General features: G+C 20.8%; 1 protein-coding gene across 1 annotated transcript; it reads left to right on the top strand.

Moving 5' to 3' along the window:
- Positions 1-1,118: 1,118 nt before the first annotated feature.
- On the top strand, positions 1,119-23,803 carry LOC129608998 (dual specificity protein phosphatase 18-like). The gene is made up of 2 exons (XM_055520821.1): positions 1,119-1,853; positions 22,333-23,803. Exons 1-2 carry the CDS (start codon positions 1,690-1,692, stop codon positions 22,910-22,912), a joined length of 744 nt encoding a protein of 247 aa, XP_055376796.1. The 5' UTR covers positions 1,119-1,689; the 3' UTR covers positions 22,913-23,803.
- The last annotated feature ends 981 nt before the right edge of the window (positions 23,804-24,784 follow it).

The following is a 24,784-nucleotide window of genomic DNA, read 5'->3' as shown; positions in this document are numbered from 1 at the left end:
TTTTTATAAAAAATCTACAAATTTCTATTGTTTTATTTTTTATAATAAATTCTTAATTATTCAAAATAATTTAAAAATTATCAAAAGTATGTGACAATATGCCATAAATCCCATATTTTGTATGTCCAATTTCGGTAAATTTCGATAATATTCGTTAAATGTATATTGTATTAAAAGAATTCGCCTTGAAAAATTTTGATTCTAAAAATATTAACAAAAAAAAAAAATTTTTTTGAATGTCAATAATTTTTCTATATATGTATACTTGTTTATCGAAAATATCCACAACAAAATTTTAACGTAAAAAATTGACTTAAGAAAAATTTTTTTTTCTTATTATACAATTTTTTTCTATTAGCAATATAAAATTGAACTTCATAGTCAATACATCGACTGTAGCCAATACTGTGAAGTTCAATTTCATCGTTATAATAGTTCAACAACATTACCTGACAATTTGACTGTTTACACAAAATTTCCATATTTGAATTTCAAAATTCCTTATATTATCATTCTCATAAACCATATATATAATAGTTATTATATACCAGGTATATCTCCCCAGGGTTTTTGACCCGCTATTTGAAAATCATAAAAAACAATTTGGTGGACTTATGACTTACCACCTATTTTTAAAACATTTTCTTTTTTTCTTATATTATTTTACTGAGCGAGCAAAGATAACAAACATAATTTTAGTACAAAAAAAAATAGAATAAAATACAATAAAAAATTTTATTTTCTCTTTCCATTCCCAAAATCGCAATTTTTAACATTCATTATTCGAAAGAAGCAAAAGAAAAACAAAAATAACAAATAGACCGAATAACAGGTAAAATAAAATAAAAAATTAAGAAAAGAAAAACATTTTCCGAATACCATACTATTTTTATGTTCATTTAACAAACACACATATATTATAAATTTTTGTATACCATGCCCTACACATTCACATAATTTATATGCTCAAGCTCATTTATATATACATACATTATGTATGCATATAGAATAAACATTAAAAGAACAAAAAGTACTAAAAGATATTGTGCAAAAAACATAATAAAAATATTGTTTTTGAGCGTAAATATCGTGATATTCACGCGAGTATATAAATCTTAGCAAAATTGAGAATTTCAAACAGAACGCTTTTGAAAATAAACTTGAAAAGAACAAAATATAAAAAAATAATAACAAACTGAATAAAATATTAAACGCTCGCAGAAAATAAAAAAAAATAACAGAAATTCATACCTTATAATAGTCGGTACTACTACATACTGCTCTCTTTTTTTTTCGTAAAAATTAAATGAAAAAGAAATAAAAAGTGGTTATAATCAGTCAATAAGAAGACTTCGTAAAGAACGGTAGCAAACCAAGAAAAACTCAAAGTTATAAATTAAATTTTAAAAATCTCATAAAAATTTAAAGAAAAAACAAAAATTAAATTTATTTTTTGAATTCTACAAAAAAAAAAAAAATCGATCAGAAAGTAAAAAAAAAAGTTACTGTCAAATAAAGAAAAATTTTTGTGAAATATTTTTCAATTTTATTCAACAATTTCTTATAAAATTTATTAAAAACACAAAATAAAATAAATCAATTATTTGAATCAAAAACAAAATATTACAAAAAAAAAAATACACCGGTGGAACTTACATAATAATAAAAGTAAAAATAATAATAAACAAAATGAAGGTAATAACAATTACTGCTAATCCTTTATCATCTTCAACACCATCAGCTCGTAAAGCTGAAACTGTTATCACTGAAATTGATACAACAACCAGTAAATCAACAGAAATTCAAGATATTCTAAAAGCATGTGAAAATCGAGAAAATTTATCCGATGAAAGGTAAATAAAGAAAATTCAGTCATTATTTTCAATTATTTCAATAAAACTATTTTACTCCCAAACTTACATCGGAAAATTTAAATTTATAAATTTACTAGTATAAATTCTTAACCTTACAAATAATTTGTATATAACTTAACTAGCATAAACCAACAATTGACAACGAATAATTTTTTTAATTTATACAGGGCATATGAAAAACGTATAAAGAATTTTTTTCTGTGCAAAATTGAACCTCAATATTCAAATATGTATGATCTCCTCTATGAATTTACTTTGCGTAAAATAATTTAATTTGAATAATGGAAAATTGCATTTTTTTTTTCTAAATTTAATGACACCTCAACAACTCCTTGAATTCTATGGTAATATTGTAAAAGAAACTTTTAATAATTTATGCTCATACATTAAAAATTTAATTAATATCTACTTAATATAGGGGAATTTATTATTTAATTTACTGTAATAATATTTTTTATATTTATAGTTGAAATTAAATTGAAATAATTGAGATTAAATTAAATTATTTTTTCTTCTAATATGCGATTATAAAATCAATAAGATTTATAGCTTTACTTATTTTATGAGGAATACTTTAACTAAATGTACTTTAACAATATTATTAAATTTCTAAGAATATTATTAAATTCTACAGTATCATTAATTCAACTCGATATATTAATTAAATTAAAAAAAAAATATTTAATTTCAAATGAATTTAATTTATATCGAACTTTCTTCTAAACATTTTTCTCTGTGTAAAAAACTATATAAAGAAAATATTAGTTATTTACAATAAAATCATATAGATATAAAAAATTAAAATATGTATTTATGGAATCAAATTTAAAATTTTAATTTAATAAATGAAATTTTATATGTAACAAGGTTTAGTTTCGAAAACTTGGAGTCAAAAGCATATTTTCTTTATACGCATTAATTATAAATATTATTAATTATTTAAGAAAAATTAATTATATATTTAAAGGGTTTTTCGGTGCGCTAAAAGTTCTACGTTAGAAATTAAATTCCTAAGCCACAACAATAAACAGTACGCAAAAATTTCAGTCATAATGACAAATTATCAAGCTATTCTAGAAATGAAGTAACAAAACCCTTAATATAATTATTATAATATTTGTTATATATAAGATTCTTTTCAATAAGAGAAATCTCTAAGGCCTCATCACATGTATTAAAATAAATTAGTAAGAATAATTTTCTTATATAACAATTATGATAAAATTAATCATCAAAATTTAAGCGCCTTCAAGTCGCATTTCAAAAAAATAATTAAAAAAAAATTTTATAACATAATTACTCATTTAAATAATTTTTTTTAAGATTAGTGCGCGTAAATATTTAAAAACGAAAAAAAATTCTTAATCATTTTTTTAAAATTAATTTTAATTTAATAAAAAAAAATTTCTTCTTTGTCACATTTTTTTACTTTAAAAAAAAAAACAAACAAAAAAAAAAGAGCAAGAGAATAAAATTTTGTTTTTTATTTTCATGAGAGTGTTTTTTTATAAAATTAATGAAATAATTTGCAAAATTTTATAAAAAAAAAAAAAGAATTTTTTATTTTATTTATACACAAGAAAAAAAAAAATAAAAAAACAAATTTTTTTCAAAAAAAAAAAAAATTTTTTCTAATTTGAAATTTTTAATTCTCTCCTGTAACGTGAAAATTTTAATTCATTTTGTTTATAAGAAGATCATTTGATTTGATATTAGCGATTCTTTTTCTTATATATACATACATAAATTTTCTCTTTTTGTTGTTGCTATTGTCAGTGTTGTATGGAAAATGTCAACTCACATTCTGTTTTTTTTATTTTTGTTTATTTCCCATGTTAGTGACCGCAACTTATTTTCATTATTTTTTTTTCCTTAAATCTTGTCTCTCTCTCTCTCACTCTCTGGCACTCTTTTTTTTTTTTTTTAGATTTAAGAGTCTTATAATAAATTTTTAAATAATGTGCGTGCGTGATATTTTAACATTTTGAAAAATGTTATGAGATTAAGTTTATGTATAAGGGAATATGGAAAATTATTGGGTGCGTTTTTTATGATAAAGATTAAAAGAAAAAAAAATATAGCAAATTATTTAATAAAATTATTATTAAATCACGCAGTTTTAGAATGGAAAACATAAAAATAACATTATGAAAAAAATTAGGTTATGGAATTTAATATATTAAAATTAAAAAAAAAACACATATTTTTTAGTCAAATTGAAAAAAAAAAAGTCATGAAATATAAGAAAAATAACAAAAATTAGTGAAAAAAAAAATAGACATAGGAATTTTAAGAATTTGGTTCATGGTTTGCATATTTTGTTTCTGGGGTTTTTTCTTTGCTCCTTCTCATTTCATTTTAAATAAAAATATTTAATTTTTTTTTTTCTGCTTTTCTGTTTCCCTGTTTAGTAAAGTTTTTTGTCCTCTTCTTATATAAGAAATTATAAAAAATATAAAAAAAAACTTGAAATTTTTTAATAAATACTCGCAAAACATGAATTATTATAAAATGCGTATTGTATGAATTTTTATATTTTTATATTTTTTTGTATTTTAAATTCATAAATATTTGCCATCATTTTATTAAAAACAATAAATTAATTTTGTTTTTGTATTTTTGATATTTTGTTAAGTGGAATGGCAATTATTTATTGTTTACTTAAAAAAAAATATATTTTTATTTTTTATTTAATTCTTGTTTTTTTTTATTTTCATTTAATTTCTTAAATTATATTATTTGCTTTAAAATCAAAAAGATATTAAATTTAAAAAAAAAACTGAACAATAAACAGAATAATAAAGTCGAAATTTTAAGTAAAATGTAAAATTGCATATTTCTAGGGGTTAATTAAAATTGTTAACCTTATTAATTAATTACTTGCAGATGGAAAAACAAATATTGGTGCGTCACATTAGTCACAGTAATTTTTATACCTCGTAATTGTATCATAGGACATAGGTCACAATTGAAACTCTGATTGCAAGTTATATACTTAAACCACTTTTATGTTAAGTAGTTTGCCTTGTGTATCGGATTAATTTTTCACAATTCACATTTAAAATATTAAATTTTATACAGTAAAAATACAATAAGAATTTTAGAAATAAAGTTTTTTTTACAACTTAAAATGACAATTACGATAGTCATCTAAAAATTTTTCTATTTCTTGTTTTTATTACACAAACTACATTAGAAATTACTGAGTAGCTAATACATAATAAAATTAGAAGTACAAAAGAAAGTAAAAAATCAAATTAAAAAAAAACATTTGCACGAAATTTCTTTTGTAATAAAGAAAATAGTAAATTTTGAAATTTAATTCTAAGCAACTTATACAAAGACCAATAATTTAGCGTAAATTTTTTATAATCTAATTTCAACCTTATTCAAGGCCATTTCATCAATTCATTACTCGTTTCTCATACTTACGATAATTTCTTTTTTTTTTACATTAATTAACGTTTTTTTATAAGGTTTTTCTTTTATTATTAAAGTTAATCTTCTTTTATATTATACTGATTATTTACGGTAAGCAATTAAATTAAACGTTAAAAATAATAAAGTTTATAGTTTTTTGCTATGTCTTATATTTTATATAACAGTAAGAAGGAAACCAAATAAAATATTTAATTCACAATAAAATCAATAATAAACTTGTAATTTTTATAATATTTTTTATTAGTGATTGTCAAATATTTGTCAGTTTATTTGATTACACGTAAAAATTTGATCCCATTTTGGAAAATAATTTAAATTATATCTGTCGATGCGTATATACCAATAACGTTATAAAATTATAGTACTTGAATTTCACAATAATGTACTATGTCGTAGGTAAACTTATGTCGTAGATAAGTTTTATCAAAGACATAAGTTTACCTGTACTACCACAGTGACAGACGTCTAAGAAATAGAATTGACACATTTCCAAAATGTCAATAATTTTGTTATTTTTCTTGAAAATCACCCTGCTACCTATTTTATTCTTGTTCCAGTTTTTTTAAATTTTGCCGAAATTTTACAAAAAACCTATTTTAAAAAAATTTTTATATCAATAAATTTTTCTAAATTAGCCATGAAGTCGAGGTACTGAAAGCTTTACATATCTTGTATAATTAATAAACCCTGCCTTATGAAATAAAGCCTGTCTTTAGAAAACAATTTAGAATTTTAATAATTACTTAAAAAATAGACGAAATCTATACACACAAATAAAACTATATTTGAATATACAAACCACAATTTTTTTACAATATGTTACACAACATTTTCATTTTGTAATGTAATAAAACACTTGTATTTGGATACGTAACATTACATACAATAATAAATATGATAAAAATATCGTAAAATTATTATTCTGCATTACAATTGAAAAAATAACAAAACAAATAATATAGCAGTGTCATTTTTACAAAAAAAAAAAAAACAAAAATTCAATAAAATTCTTTAGTATATTTATAATTTAATTTCTTATGTATTCCAAGGTGATATCAAACATTTTCTAACAGCGTGTAAAACATTTATTTTTTTTTCCCCTTCTCAAACTCTAAATCCCAAACCCCAAACTTAAAATTCTATATATATAATATTACTTTAATAATGATTCACTCCCCATTTTCAAATATTATTACCGCATTGTTTTCATAACTAAATATAGAGCAATATATAAATTGCATGAAGGGATGGCATTTGAAATTACAAAAAAAAAAAAAGAAAATAATAGAAATTAAAATAACAAATATAGAAAGAAAATATTAAAAGGACACTTAAATCCTTCTTGTATATTTTATTTAATTTATCAAAATTAAATGGATATAATGAATATGTATAGTATGTATATATGTGCAATAATTTTATATATCAATATTATTTAGTTGTTTTTCTGTTTTCATAGAAATTTTTCATTGTTGTATAAGTTTTATGACCTTAAACTTTACCTTCATATAATTATAATATAATTTTTGTGTAAACCAATACACACATACATACATTATTAAAGCATGTATATATAAATTACTGTATACATGTGTATGTTATGTAAAAAAAATATATATGTATATGTAGGTATACAATTCATGAAATATAATATTATAATATTTTAACAACTTTGAGCACGCCATCTTTTTTATAACAATTCAGTGTTTTTCTTTATTTTTCTTTTATTATTTTAGTTTATTAAATTAATATTGTGTAGATTGGGTAAATAAATAAAATAAAATAATATTTTTTTTTTCTGTTGTCTTTTTCTTGTTGTATTTACTTTTTGACGTCATATTAGAAATGAAATTTTCAAATTTTTATTCGTTTTTATTATTTTAGCTAGGCTATATAGAAAAATTCATTCAAAAACTTTTTTTTCATATTTTCGTTTTCCATTTGAAATATAAAAGAAAAAATTAATTTTTTGAACTTGAGTGATTAAAACTTTAATTGTCAATAATAATTTTATATATATACGATGGGAAAACGAGGAAATTATCCTTGAAAATAATGTAATTTTAATTTATATTTATTTTTGGCTCAAATATTAAAAGTAGATATAAAGAAAAAATATAATTTAAAATAACGTACATTTATGCAATTGTACTTATATCGCAATTAAAAATTTTTAATGATTTTTTTATTTTGAAATTTTAATATAAAATTATTCTTAAATTAAATACAACCGTACAAGCCTAGCATCATCGAAATGCGTACCTGTGCCTTCAAAATTAATGCGTTTAATTAAACGCATTTTATTAAATTTTATTCTTACTGCTTTTAGCACTAAATATTTGGAATAGCAATAATTATTTGGAAATATTAGCCGCTCAAATCACAATTTTTTCACATTCAAAGAATTGCCATTAAAAATTTAAAGCTCATGTCATTGACACTCATACAATTAGAGGCTCAAAATACAATTTTATAGGGAGTTCGGAAGCTCAAAAGGCCTATTTTATATTAAACAGTGATATTTACTATTAACTGACTTATTAACTGACCTTACCCGTTGAGAATCGTATTTTATGTAAAGGATTTTAATTGAGAATAGCAAAATTTGTAAATTTCTTCAGAGGAAAAGAGATAAATATAGTTTTTCTTTGTAATAATGGTTAAATAAGAAATTATAGCTATTATGCTCAATACATTAATATCTAGTGCGCATTTAAAAAAATTGGAAGTTGTACGATCTTAAGTGACTCTGAGTTTTGTTATACATACAGTATGGAATGATCCTGTACAAAATTGTTAGGTACTTATATATTAAGCTTGAAAAAATTGTTTGTATTCGGAAGTTTACATTTTCTTGCTTATGCAAAAAAATGTAAACTTCCAAGTCTTGTGAATGAATTCTAAGAATAATTTCCTCCATTTAATTATTGAAAATTTAAGTTAAATTATGTTCATATTCAATAGTCACATTAAAAGACTAAAAATATTTCATAAATAATATTATTGAAAAATATTTAAAATCTTAAATTTAAATAAAAGAATTGTAATTAAATTATATACATACATACATATTTAGTGTACAAACAAATATTTTCTCTCAAATGTTCCAAAAAAAAATATTTTCTTAAAATAAATTTTAATTCATAATCAGCTGATTTTATAAAGTAATTGAAATTTTCTTTTCCATACATGCAATTCTGTTTATCTTATAATGTTTAAATTGGAATTTTTATTTTAAACATTATAATTAAAAAAATGTATTTTTTTCTTCTTCTACAAAATTAACAATAGTAAACAAAGAAAAACTCAATTTTGTTTATTATTTTTTCCTGTTATATAAAAATATAGCTACTGAATATTTACATAAATTGAGTTTATTTTTAAAATATGTAGATATGCATGTACAATTATATACAAACATTTTTGTAAAATAAATTCATATGTTCATAATTTGAAAAAAAAAGAGAAATTTTTATTGTTTACAAAAAAAAAACCACCAGAAAAAAATTTTATTTAAAACTACACAAAAAGATCGCACATAATCTTAAAAGAATTTTAAAATCAAAGAAGAATACCATTTTTCCAAAAAAAAAAAAAAAAAAAAAAAAACAAGAAAATTAAAGGAAATTCAAGAAAAAAATTAATTTAAAAATTCTTTAACAAATTACAAATTCCTTTAAAATTACCAAGAAAAAATCTTTACGCGTAAAATTACGTGAGTTTTTATTTAAAAATGTAAAAATTTCTTCTCTTCTCTGCCACCGAGATCGAATCGACGATCAACGAGAGATGCTAAATTACGGGGCAAGGAATTTAAAAAGTAAAATTAAGAAATGAAAAAAAAAATATCAAAAATTTTATAAAAGAAAAATCTAAAATTAGAATTTCCATATGACCGATCTATTAGCGTTCAAATTGGAATGCGTGAAAATTCCATAGATTTTAAAAATATACATACATATGTACATACCATATACATATACACACGAACAAAAATTCTAGATTACCTTTCATATTATGTACGAATATCTTTCTCTTAAAAAACCTATTTATAAAATAAACAAATATTGCAATCAGAGACGAGACAGGAAATTAAAATATTTTTTGTTTTTTAAATTTTAAATAGAATTTTTAATAAAATTTATGAAAATTTTATATTTTTTCATTTATACAAATAAATGGTGTAGAAATAATTTTTTTAAAATTTCATCATATTAAATTGAAAGTTTCTTTTGGAAATATTGAAATTGTAAAACTAATCTGGATCTCTATTTCGGATTGTAAAAAATTCCGTTTTTAAACTATCGTTAAGAAGCCTTTTAGTTTTATTGTTTTTACTTAAATTCTACACTTCAAAGTTCGTTGAGGTCATTCGTTGAGTTCGATATTCATTGAAATTTTAATATCTTCAACAATTTCTGAGTATATTGCCTACAAACAACATATAAACTAAAATTAAATATTTACATTAAAGCGTATAATGTAAATCGATCAAAGACAATCATATTTGAGTGAGGCCAAACACATAAAATTTACATTAGTCTACAAACTGCGAATAAACTTTTATTTATTGGAGAATTGAATTATTCAAACGAACTCTTTTGCTCGAAAATAATAAAGGAAAATAATAAAATTTATTGGCAAAATTTTTATACAAAATTAAACAATAAAATTACAAAAAATGCATTTTATATAAAGCCTATTATTTGGACGAGACCCACATAGCTAGCACATTGAGCTCGAGCAAAATTTTTTTATGTACTTTAAATTTATTTTTTAATATCCAGATTTCTACATTTCTTTTACATCTCTGACTAAATTAACATTTAATTAAAAAGGTTAATCTATTAGAAAAGAATTTTCTTAATATAAGTGTGTAATTTATTTTTGGTAAAATAAAATTATTTGACTTTTTAGTAAAATTTATTTAAATCTATAAAAAAAAATATATAGATTATAATTTTATTTATATAATGAGGAAATGTGAAATTTCTAGAATTCCAATTTCTATTTTTCATTTTTTTAAATATTTAATACTCTCAGAATTAAAATTAATTTTATTGTTTGAAATTCAAAGCTAAAAACATTTTTATTCAAATGATAATTAAAATTGATTGGTAATAAATTTTATGTACGTATGTATGTATATAACCACAATAATATTATTTAATTAATTGTAATTCAATAACAAATTCAATAGTTGGAAATTATTGTGTATAGCATAGTATAGTAATAAAATTTATTCAATTCTTTTGATATTTTAGAATAATTTAGAATATATGTATAAGTATGTATATGTTTGTAAGTATGGTATTGTTGATATAAGAAAATTATCTTAATTAGTATGATACAATACCAATTTCTATTAAATTTATTGTGTAACTGATAATTCGAAATTTTATATTAGATTGTCTAAATTTCGAAATAACTAAAATATAAAATTATAAGCTTTCTGTTTATTATAAAAAATATTCTCAAAATTTTTAAAAAAAATATTAAAAAATTTATATTTTTATTAAATAAATAGTAAAATTTATTATACGATCGCAGTTTGGTTGGAAGTATTCCTATACATTGCTTGCCTTCATTTTAAAGAAATATAACACTCCCAACACAACTATACCAAACTAATATTTGGCATATTAATTTAGTTTGTAAATCAACTGCTTCGTAAACAAGTACTCGTAACACTCAAAAAACAAAACAATAGCAATTGAGAAACAGCAATTGAAATGGTTTGTTACGACATCTTCCGTAATAAATATACATTATTCTCTCAACTATATAGTTATTACATTAACTAGTTTGAAGATTTATATGTGCGCCTTGTGTCTATGTATTTTGAGTGCTTTATGTTCTTAAATTGAAAAGAATATTGTCACCTTTATGTTATTGTTCTGACCATCTTAATTAATATACCAATATTGTATATAAATTTTATCAAAAATTACTAAAAGTAAAAAATCTGCTCTGCTTATCACCAACTCAAAAAATTTTTTAAAGATTTTATATAAAAATTTATGTATATGTATGTACGTATATAAACATTATATTATTCATAAATAATATTATACATATTAATGATCATTGTCCTTGATTATATATTTTGTCTTTATAAACCATTCGTACAATAATAAAAATTTAATAAAAAAACTTTTATTACAAAAATATTCGAAATATACAAAATGTTTGTACGTATGTGATATACGTATATATGATATACATATTTGTTTTTATTCAATAAAAGAATATTCATTTCTTAATATATTATGTATATATAATGTAAGAATATATGTACATATATACAATTGGCTAGAAAAATTTCTATTTAATTATGATAATAAATTATAAAGCAAAAACTGACCTATAACAAAAATTATCTATTAAATATTTAAAGATTTTTATTGTAGAAAAGAAAATTTTACAAATTACTATACATACATACATATACGTATATAAAAATTGTGATTGTGTAGGAAATTTTAAATAAACGTCATTAATAAAATAATTATGTAAGAACATACACATTTCTATATTGTATATTGATCATAAATATAAATAGTGTACATACCGATAACAATGGTCTACTCATATAAAAATTATTCTATAAAAGATTTAACATTCCAAAATTTAGAATCTAAGTCTTTTAAGTTGGCTTTTTCTAATCTTAATGAAAAAAAACTTGTCATTGAACGTATAACATTTCCTATTATAAAAAGGAAATAAACAATATACTGGAAGTAATTTTTATATGTACACGTATGAACAACCAGTTATATGTTTTATTTAGTCTATTTAATAGCCATTTCACTTATATTAACAATTTGATTATCTGTGAACTCCTTCTGACATTTTTTTTAGTTCATATAAGTACGAGTCTACTCTAATAGCTATCTGGCTAAATACCAGCCTATACCAGCCTCTTCACTCTATAAATAAGAGAATAAAAATTACTAAGGCATATTTTTATTCCAATAGAATTCCTTTCAATTTTAAATTTTTAAATTATAAGTATGAACGGCAAAATCTAAATATTCTGAAACTTTTATAAATTAGTTCTTACTCTTATAGAATGTAATAGAATTTTCATAAACAAAATGGGGCTCTCTTTGCAAACTATTCCCAAGTATTCCGCAATAATTGTTATACTATTCCCAATAAATGTTACATACTATTCCCAATAAATGTTACATACCCTTAAATGGAACTTAACCACCCTTTTATTTAAGAACAAGATTTTTGCTTTGAAATTAAAATTATTATTCTAATACAATATTTACCCATTCTTAAATGTTCTTATTCTAACCAGCATTATACCAAATATGACAATTTCTATTAAAATTTTATTTTAACCGGTTTTTTTTTTACCCAAAAAAAAAACATAAATAACCGTAATTAATTTTGACATTTTTGTTTTTATTTGTTTTCTTAAAAAAGAAAAAAAAAATTAAGTTTCTTTCTTTTCAGCCTTATTATTTCAAAATTAATATAACAAAATTTATTCAAAACAAATGATGATGTCATCTCAAGTAATTTTTTTTTTAAATTAATGTATCCAAATATTTCCCACTTATTTTATGATCATTGTTTAACTAAAAAGTAAACCATTTCTAATTAACAAAGCGACATTACATACACATTACACACACATTATGTACCTACGAGTGTGGATAGTATGATCGTTCACTCTTTATAAAATACGTAGATCAAGATTTTATGAATTTTTTCTAATAATTTTTATATCGTAAATTTTACATGTAATATTATGTCATTTGATATTTTATTAAATGAAAAATTGTTTAAGTTAAAACCACAGTAACACACCTATATTTCTGTTTTGCTAGATGAATGTTACTCATATAAATTAATTTCCCTTTGGCAATACAATAAAAAATATAAAATTATTCTAGAAAAATATAAAAAATTAATGTTGATATTCATTAAAAATATCTAATTTATATTTTATTTTATGTTCTACTTTTCAATACACTTAATATTTTTTAATGATTTCTGTTTAAAATAGAACTAAATTATTTTATTATAGTAATAAAAATAATACTTTAATAATTATATTGAAATTAAATATGAATTGTATAACACTTTCTCTAAATAATTATAATTACTTTTAATCTCTTATTGATTAGAATTTTATTACTAATATATTTAAAACATGAACGCCAACCGGTTGAAGCCATACAAAATCCAATCATAAACATAATAAAAAGAATCAATGGCAAAAACAATTATTTTTCATAACATACACTTACATAAATAGTTAAATGGCATTACATGTACAGGAGAGAAAATCAAAATCAAGTCGCAAATCTGTTTTTAAAATAATTTTATGTATAAATGAGAAAAAAGAGAAAAAACCGACTCCATAGTCCCTTGTTCTCTCTTACTTTCGCAATTGACGCTATCATTCTAAATAGCTGCCAAATTCAAATTCGCACTAATATCATTCATTTAAAATTTAATCATTAAGATTAATTAGATCATTAAGCTGTCCTATCACTACTAATACGATTGTTGAGTAAATTTTAAGGTTATGAACTGAAAATTTTTAATTAATCTGGCAAATTACATTTCTGAATACGAGCTATAGATAAACAATTCTAAAAATAAGAATCATTAAAATCCTGTACATTATGTACTCATATTTCAAATCAATTATTTATAAAAAATTAATTATAATTAAAATAGAAATTAATGTTCTTGTAATTAATTAATTAATTAATTAAAATTAATAGTTATAATTTTTAATAATAACCAAAATTGTTTTAGATGTTTGTAAATGTCTTGTTTTCTTTTTTAAAATAATTATTCTTCTCTTTTCTATTTAAGAATCTAAGTTTTATTTTTATTATAGCATGTATGTATGTACATATGTTCGTATAGGTATGAAATTAAGCAACAGTTGGTTAATTTTTTTTTTTATTCAATGAACTCTTTGTATTACGTAAAATATAATTTAGAATAAAATTTTTATTGTAATTGAAAATGATATCATCTGGCAAAATTTATAACGTAATATCGTGATGTGGTTGGTTCTACGCTTAATTTATTTATTTATTTATTTTTTTTTATTATTATTATTTTCTTTTAAATTATAATATGCGAAAATAAAATAAACAATATATATGTATGTAGATTTTCCCATTTTTAGAATTTTATTTGATAATTTCTATAATTTCTCGATATATGTAGATGTGATATGTATGTAAACGAGAAAATACCTTGATATCGAAATTGCAGTAATACCACTATATTATTGGATTTGTTTAACTGTTTGTTTACAAAACATTTACAAAAATTTGAGCTAGTAAAACTGTTCGTTTAACGAGAAGATTTGAGCCCTATATTGAAAAAGAACTGAAATAGAAAGCATATTAGAGACAGGATGCTATCCTAGCATGAAATTCTTTAATAATTCCAAATAAAATTTAATTCAAATACGAAAAAAAAAACTGTAATACTTATAGTTTTTAACTGAATTATTAGCCATCATATAACAATTTTCGAGTATATATCGGGCGAACTTTCTTTTCAACATAAAAGAAAAATTTTTAAGATATATTGTAATTAATAAAAAAAATCTTACCAATACCATATTTCTCTTTTAATTTAAAATCTACATATTTTTAATGAGTATAACAGTAAAATACAATAGTGTTACATATAGGATTTTCCCTATAAATCCTAATTTGAATATCAGACGCTTATTGACCGGTATTAAAAAAAATAATCAGGATTTTGTTAAAATTTGGTGATGACTGAATACTTTTCCGAACTTTTAAAGTATAAAAAAATTTATTAATTGAATTTACAAGAATTTCGTAAAATATTTTACAACAATCGGGAAAAATTACGCAATTTAATTCGCCTCTTTTGTTTTTTACAATAAATTTTTAAAAAGCTCTTTTTTGATTTTTAAATTTTTATATTTAAACCTAAAAGAAAATTAACAAATAGTACTTTAGTTTCTATATCAGATATGTAGTCTGGATAAATTAATTACATATATATACGATATGTGGTTTATTACAAATTTATGTAGATTATTAAATACCATTTCTACATAGCTAGTACATTAAATTTTATTTCATATGAAATTTCTAGTTTTCAATTATATTTGTTAAAATGCACTCATTTGTAGTATATATACCTTGTGTATATTTCCAAATATACGTTTTATATTATATGTATGTTTGTTTGTTTTGAATTTTTTATAATTTATCTAGCTGTTAATTGTTACTGGCGCCTTTATAATTTATTTATTTATATTCAGGTTTTCATTTTATATTTATTTATTGTTTCTTAATTTTTGTAGATTTATGTCCAAAGTACATATGTATATATATATAATATTATAGTAAATGTAATTAATATAAGAATTTTAATATTGAAAAATGAGGAAAAATTTAAAATAAAACACTTAGATAGGTGTAATAAATATGCATATATGTAATTTTGTAATATTAAGTAAAATTCACGAAATATTCCAATTTAAAATAAGTATATACATATAAATCTACTTGAACAAAGAAAAAATTTTTATTATATTCAAAAATTTTTGTTCAAAAATATTATTCCGGAATTTTTTAATTGGCTATCTACTATATCATTTTGTGTGAATCATTTTCATTATGACTTTCTAGCAAAAACAGTGCTGTTATTAAGAAACTTGAACGTATTTCTACTAAAAATATTTTGTTTTCAAATTGTAAAACGAATATAAGATTATTTCTTTTATAAAATAAATTAATTTAATAAAAAACTATAGGCACCCTGGGGTCAATTAAAGCAATTAAAATTTTATTTCTCATTAAGTCATCTTGACGTTAGAATCTGCGCTTATTATGCGCCAAATTCAAATCATGAATTTTTGATATTTTGCACAAAATTTCAATTTTGAAATGGAGTAAGTCAAATTCGTTTAATAAAGAAAATCGTCTGTGTACTAAAGACGAAAATAAGAAGAATATTAACGACGCAAAATTACAAGATTTGTAATTTGTATGTACATATGTAGATTTGTATATAATTTGTATTTACATATGTGTAGTTATGATGCCTAACTACACACCTGTTCATTTATAAAAATTCTAAACTTTTAAGATTAATTAATTATTTAATTTGTCCATTTTAATTTAATTTGACGCTATAATATTAGTTATTGAATTAATTCAAAATAAAATTTTTTAAATATTTGTACTTCAAAAAAATGTGTTCTTGCTCGTGTAAAATTTTTTGCGCGAAAACATGACAAGAAATTATTCATCCAAAATAATACCGTTTTATTAACGTGCTAACAAAAAGCACTACTGTTAATATTAAGAATTTTCAATAACATTATAAATTTTTATTTACGAAAATATAGCATACGTTACACATACATACATATGTGTTCATGAAATAAAAATATTTCATTTAAAAATTTTCATATATACATAATTTAAATTTCAATAAAAATGTCATTTATTTTATGACAAATAATTTAGATTTATTGATTTACAAATACAACACACTACCATTCAAAATAAAAACATTAATATTATTATTCACAATTTTAATAGGGGGTGGAAATTTAATTGGAAAACAAGAAAAAGGTGAAAAATTTTTTAAGGTGAAAAAAGGTGAAAAATGAACAAAATTATTCGATGAATATATTTTCACTTACATCTAATATTTAAGCGCTTCAAAAACATTAAGATCAGATGTTATTACTTATGGTTCTTAAGTAAATAGTTTCCTAAACTCATAAGATAACAGTAGAAATTAAAATTATATAAATGTGGAAATTTTACTTAAATTTATAAATATATAAACGTAAAAGTGATCACAAACCTATTGTGTTTCCCATATAAAAATGAAGGAAGCAATTCCTGTCGGAATAAATTAATAATACTACATTACTTTCAAATAATATTTTACTTAGCCTACTGAATTTAGAATCACTTAAAAGCCGTACACCTCTTTAAAAGTAATACAAGCTCCAGAAAATTACACTCTCAGTTATGTAGGTATATATGTAATTGGACACTTGTTTTTTAACAAATAATTTTTTGTTAATTTCATATGTTTTATTTTAGAATGTATTTTTAATTGGATTAGTTTTGTTTCTTTTCTTCTTCTTGAAATACGATTAGGAATTGAAATTAAATACAACATCTATCGTAAACTAGCTAAATTACATTCTTTGATATGTGATAGAGTAATATGACCAAATGTCTTAATTAAATTACAAGTTTATTTTATACACAAATATGGAAATATTTACATATAATTAAAAACTTTTATTCATTTTTCGACTAATTATAAAATAAAATAATAATTTTTCATATATATCTACTCGTATATATATATATATATATATATATATATATATATATATATTATAGCAATTTCATCAAATTTAATTTTGGCAACTCAAAAATCTGTCATTTTAGAAAAAAAAAATTTTTTTATACCTTTACTTAGTGCTGCTTATTATTCGCTCAAAAATTATAATATGAAATTTATAAAATGAAAAAATGTTTTTCAAATGAATCATCAACATCTTCCAATATGATTTTGTGATTTCAGTTTTTTGAAATAATGCCAAAAAAAATTATTTTTTAATTATGAAAAGAAAATATAGTCAACCATCAAATATATATATAAATTATTTTTTTTGTATATTCTTTATTGGTTATACCTAGAAAAGTAAAATGTCCAGAACACTATTAAAGTATTTTAATAAATTACTTTATTAATTTTTTTTTTATTCTTCAACTATATTGTATATTATAGAGGGTATTAAAAATATTTTTATTAATTTCCTTAAATTTTAAAAACATAATCTTTCATAAAATTTTTGTTAAAAATAGAATAATTATGCTTTGTTTTATAAAAATTAGGTAATAATTTTCAAAATTCTAATGAAAAATTAAATTATATTCCTAATAAACTAATTAATTTTTATATATGTATATGTATATGTTTTAATTTTAAATTTGAATTTTAAAATTTTTAATATCAATAATTTATTTAAGATGCTTATTATTTAAAATATTTATATTTATTTGGTCATTAAATTTTCAAAAATCGACAACGGATGGATGAGTGATTATAAAAATTTTTATAAGAAATCAAGACCATAATATATTCAGACTATAAAAATGTACTTAATTGTTATAATAAAATAAATTAAATACAATTCAGAGAGAAGTTATAGTTTGACTCCTTAATTACAATTTGAGTATAAAATTTAAATAAAAAATTACTGCGTACGTACCAAAGACTTTTCTATGCAAATTAAAAGTTCAATGAAATTTTAACTTAAATAATTAATAATATTGGATCAAACAAACCATAATTAATAAAATTGGATCAAATAAGGGCGAGTGTTTATTCATATACCAAAATATTTCAAATGATTGCATATACATTTAGAATGATACAAAAGAAAAATTAGAAAGAGATATTAATATATATTGGTAACGAATTCTAGGGCTAATTGTGTAAGTTAAGAAAAATAAGAACATTTTTTGATGTCATGACCGTCAGCTTTCTGCATTTATAGAAATTTCAAAAATCTCACAGTTTCGGAATTATATGGTGTCAAGAATTTGAGTTTCTATCAATTTTGGTTTCAAATACCTAAAACCTACAGTCTCTGGAAGAAAAGCAATATCAAAACTTTCTTCTATACGGAAATAAATTTCTAATAAAAATAATAGAATAAAAAATTTCAAATTAAAATTAAAAATAAAAAATTTCAGTTGTCTATTTTAAGTGGTGTAGAAATTTTGTAAACAAATTCACGGACGAACAGCCAAACAGAGTGTAACTTTTTGGAAAATTTTTAAAAATTAAGCATTTATTTGAAATTATAATTTTTTAATGACTTCATATGCGATGCCTCGAATTACAAAATTTATTTAAAACAAAAATAAAACTTTAATTGGCTAAAAATTATTCGTGCGACGCTAGCCTCTTTACCTCTTCTTCTTCTTCTTTACGCATATATGAAATTATAAACAAATGAGAAAATTTTGACAGACATTTCAATCTTCTCATGTTGAATATACGATCGTCTCATCTTAAATTGTTCTTATACAAGACAACAAAGGAACAAATATTGTTGTTGTTCTTGTTATTGTTGTTGTTGCTGCTTTTTTAAATAAGGAACTTTGATTAGGACTTTGACTTTTATTTTAAAAGCAAAATAATTTTTCAAAAACAAAAACGCAAAAAATAAAGCAAAAATGTACATAAGTACGTGCGTATGTGCATATACAATTTTTAAAAACATATGTATGTATGTACTTAAATTCTTTCATATATTTTTGATATTTTTTTCATTTTAAAATTTAACATTATTTTACAATAAATTTACCTTGTAGAAAGTCAAGTTTATGGTTAAAAATATATTATGTATAAAATAATTAAAAATATATTTAATATGTATATATGTATATATATGTGTACATTTGTAAATACAAAAATGTTATGTTATTATTTTTTTATGCCAAAAAAAAATCTTTTTTTTTTTTTTTTTCTGAAAAACAAACAATTTATTCTTTATTTTATTCTGAAATTATTGAAAGTTTTTCAAGTATAAAAAAGAATTTCTATTTCCTTTATTTTATTTAATTTTAATAGACCGCAAAAACTTTTATACAAATAATTTCTTTCCTGAAATATTTTAACCTTAATTAAAATCAAAAAACAAATTTCAAATAATTTCTTTTTTTTTTGCAAATAATTTTATTGTCATTGCTCTACACACATACTTAATAAATTTTCATGAACAATATTAAATAAATTTTATAATAGAAATTTGAAAAACAAACGATTTTAATTAAATTATTTTCTAATTAAGCAAAAATATTTGAAAAACAAAGACATAAAAATTTCTAAATTAGGCAATTAAAAAAAAAAAGAAATTTTTTGTTTTTAAATATTTTTAAAAACAATTCAATTATTTTTATATAATTTAAATATTTTAAATTGTAAATACAATAAATAAGTTTAATCTTGGATATCCTTCAAAATTTCAATATTTTGATTCCCTTGAATTCAAAAAAGAAGAACACAAAAATTTTATCTTAGAGGTCAAAAATTCTCAAAGATGTCAAATATTTTATAAATAACATTTTATTTGTTGTTGTTTTAGATTCCAAATATTTCGAAATATTTTTGATTTAATATTTTTTGTTTTATTTAATCAAAATAAATTTGAAATTTATAAAAAATTTATCAAACCATTTATTACAAAATTTAATTAAATTTTAAAAGAATTGTTAAAAAAATTTTCCAACAATTAAATTGGATGAGATTATTTTGATTAGATGAGATTATAAGATTGAAAATGAATTTTTCTATACAAATGATCCTATAGAAATTAATTATTATGGTATATTAATGATGAAAATAATACTGTACAAAATAATCAAAGTAAATTTTAGGTATTTAGGTGTGAATACCTTTTAGATAGTTAAGTACATATGACTTATTCAGTTTATAACATTATTATTTTTTATGAAAAACAGGAATACACTTATGATTTACATAAATAAAAATATAAAGAAATATAAAAATTTTACATTTTCTAAAATGTTTTGCCTTATATTTGCAATAATTCATTTCTCAAAACCGAGCAATTATGCTCGAACAGATTGTTCAAGGTAAGTATAATTCAAATATAAAAATCAAATACAATAAGGTAAAATAGTTTAAATTAAATATAAGAGAATAATTACAAAAGAGAAAAATTATTATAATTGAAATGATTTTCAATATCTTAATATGAATAAGTGATTTTATTTTATACCCATCAAATTTAGCAATTTAACATTAACACTCGATAAAGTTCCATAAATTTTTTTTAAAAATTTAAATATTTCTACAGCATACACCAACACAATAATTTAAACTACAATTGTTGTAAACTAAAAAGATTGAATTACATAATTAGTAAAAAAATATTGAATTAAAATTTCGAATATAAACCTTATAGTATGGAATGACAACTTATAAACAATTTTTCAGAAATTAAACCAACTTTCTATTTCGTGCTTATTAAGGAATATGTACATAAATACATATGCATGTATAAGAGTATATAGGCATACATATTTGTAAATAATAGGTGCTAATATTCACAGAATCAAATAAATATTTTTAAGTACATATATTAAGAGCAATATCATGTAAATATTAACCGATATGATTCATAATCGCATATTTTTTTTTTTAATATATTATGGAAATGGAACCACAATATTTTCAAGTTAAAGAATAGACAATTTTCCATGTCATTAAAATAAACGCCTACACGCCATCACAAATCATTTTATTTTGGTTTTTTTTTTTCTTTTTTCACTTTACTTCAACACTTTTTTTTTTTTTGTTAAGGAGGGAAGGCATTTGAAAGTAAAATTGAAAAATATTTTATCACCTTTTATACATTGTAGATTAGATTAATATAATTTAACTAAATATCTAATTTAAAAAAATCAAATAAAACTTTTTTTTTCTTTTCTGGTTTCTTTCGGACCCTATGAACATACATACATATGAACAAAATATGTATATTAAAAAATCAAATGATAAACAAGAACAATAAATTATTTTTTATAAATTTTTTGTTTAATATTTATAAAATTATAATTTTCGATTAAAAAAATGGAAAAATATAATTGGAAAACGCTAAAAATTTTCAACTCTTATTCTAAATTAAATAATAGAAATATTTCTTACCAGTTATGTGATTAAAAATAAACGTACAGCTATTTCCTGTTCTATTGAACTTTTTTTAAATATTCAAGCCTTCATCGAAATTATTTATTTTCACTTTTTTCTAAAATCAAATTTTAGTATAACCATATTTCGGGTTATCAATTTTATTATCACCAAATCTAATTGTTTTACATTTTATTTAATATACACTTTAAATTTACTTTTAATTGAATTACATACATACACACATATTTAAATTTAATAATTTAATTTTTATTTTTATTCTTTACAGTTCACAATTACGTTTTCCTGGTATATCAGAAATTTTACCAACATTATATTTATGTGGTGCTGGTGTTGCAATACCATCAATTATGGAAAAATTAGATATTAAATGTGTTGTTAATGTTGCACCAGAATTACCAGATACACCATTACCAAATAATAAACCAGTATATTTACGTGTTAATGTTTATGATCGTCGTGATGCTGATTTAAAAACATATTTTGATGAAGTTGCTGATTTAATTGAAGAAGTACGTCAAACAAATGGTAAATCATTAGTACATTGTGTTGCTGGTGTTAGCCGATCAGCTTCATTATGTATTGCATATTTAATAAAACATATGAAAATGTCATTAAGAGATGCATATTTACATGTTAAAAATGCACGTCCACAAATTCGTCCAAATTTAGGATTCTTTCAACAATTATTAGAATATGAAGAAGAATTACGTGGTGAAAAATCAGTTAAAATGATTTTTGTTAAATCATTGGATCGTGAAATACCAGATGTTTTTGAACCAGAATATAGAGCAATGGAAGAATTTTATCAAAAATGTAGACGACATTATGAAACAATTAGAAGATAAATGTATAATGAATAAAATTTATACATACATTATTATATGTATAATATAATATATAATATAATATAATATAATAAGTATATATTATCTATTAAAAATTTATAAGTATAATAAAATTTAGAATATTAAGGAACATCATTAAAAAAAAAAAAAAGAATTTTTGCAAAAAATATTAAGTATATAATAACGGTACACAGTTATAATTTTAACTTTTTATTTATTAATTACTGTTATATAAAAAATATTTTAATATAGGTATTCTAGAAATCATACACAACATAAATATATACGAGTATATTATCTTAGACGCATCAATAATGTGTTATTATTCAAAATTTTGCATTGAAATTCAAATTTCTGAAAATTGTAATGCTTGCGAATAATATCGCCATTACTAGAAAGGATGCGTCTAAGTGAATTAAATACGATTGTTTAATTACTTTGTAAAACAATGATTTCTGCCATAACTAAATAAAAACATGCAAAAATTTATCAAAATTATATTGTATAAAAATTTAGTATCATTTTAGTATTGTACATTTCTGTGAAACTAGTTAATAAGTTATTTAAGAGTTTTAATTATATGTTACGAAAATGTTATGAATTTTGAGTGAAATTAATTTTTATCTTAATTTTTTAAATGTTTTATTGTTATAATTTATTTATTTATAATTTATTATTTTTTAATAAGTGAGATTGGTCTTGTGTATATAAAATTTCTGTGATCACAGTTATTTTAATTTTTGTTTTTTTTTTTTTGGCCTTAAGTAGATATATATATGAATTCATATATTTATATTGTATTATTTTAAGTACACTCTGTAATTGAAATGAATGACATAATAATGTATAACAATTATATTTTAAAAATTAAATAATTTAATAAAATATACCTACATAAAAGTTTTTTAATTTTTGATAATATTTAGATTTTAAGATATTGAATTGAAATCACCATTAAATCTTTCTTTCCCAATATTCATCTCTGATTGAAAATTACCCACATTTGATTTAAAATTTTATGTGCTTTCTTTTGAATTATAAAACTTTTAACCAGTCTCAGATTTCATATTTTGAAATACATATGTATGTACATATGTGTAACTACGACATACTTCCATCAATAGTTTTGTTGGCGAAAATTATGCAGATACTTTTAGAAAACCTATCCCGTGAGTGATTATTGTTCTGTTCATAATAAATATTTGTAAAAAGCATTTCAAACAAACATAGACTGTCTATTACTCGTAAAATATTATATTCACGTACAACTTCGCTGATACTGTTACTAAAATAGGATTAACTGTAATTTCCAATTTTACTTTAAAGTTCACAACACAATTCAAGGTGAAAACAGAACAAGAGCAACTTTCTGTCTGCAATTAATTTTGATATGCAATTAGCTTTTTTATATTAACTTTTTTTATATTTTATTTTAAATTGAAGCGTTTTTGACTTACTATTTTTTCAAAATACTAAGTCTTTTATATTTTGAAAAAAACTTTTTAAATTTTTAAATTATATACTTACTTTTGATATGTGTGAAAATCTTTTCGTGAAACGTTAATATCGGTAATTTAAAATTTAAAATATTTCTATTTTAAATTAAATTGTAGTTAAAATAAAATTACATTCGGAAAAATAAAGAAAACTGCCCCAATCACCAAAGATTGCTCAAGAACTGCCAGTTATGTTTTCCAACTTAAATTTCATATCATTGCCATAATAATTGCAGATCTACAATTACTCAAATATTTAAAAATTTAAATGAAGGTTTTTAGTTCGAAAAACTTACTTTAGTCCACTTTATTATAAATTCTTATACGCTCCATTTTACAAGACTCCTTTGGGCCTTTCACTTTTACTTGTCAAAAC

This window comes from Condylostylus longicornis, unplaced genomic scaffold (genome assembly GCF_029603195.1).
Source record: "Condylostylus longicornis isolate FDR11 unplaced genomic scaffold, ASM2960319v2 ptg000038l, whole genome shotgun sequence".
NCBI lineage: Eukaryota > Metazoa > Arthropoda > Insecta > Diptera > Dolichopodidae > Condylostylus > Condylostylus longicornis.
The sequence above is the reverse complement of the archived record's forward strand: the minus strand, read 5'-3'. Positions and strand labels throughout refer to the sequence as shown.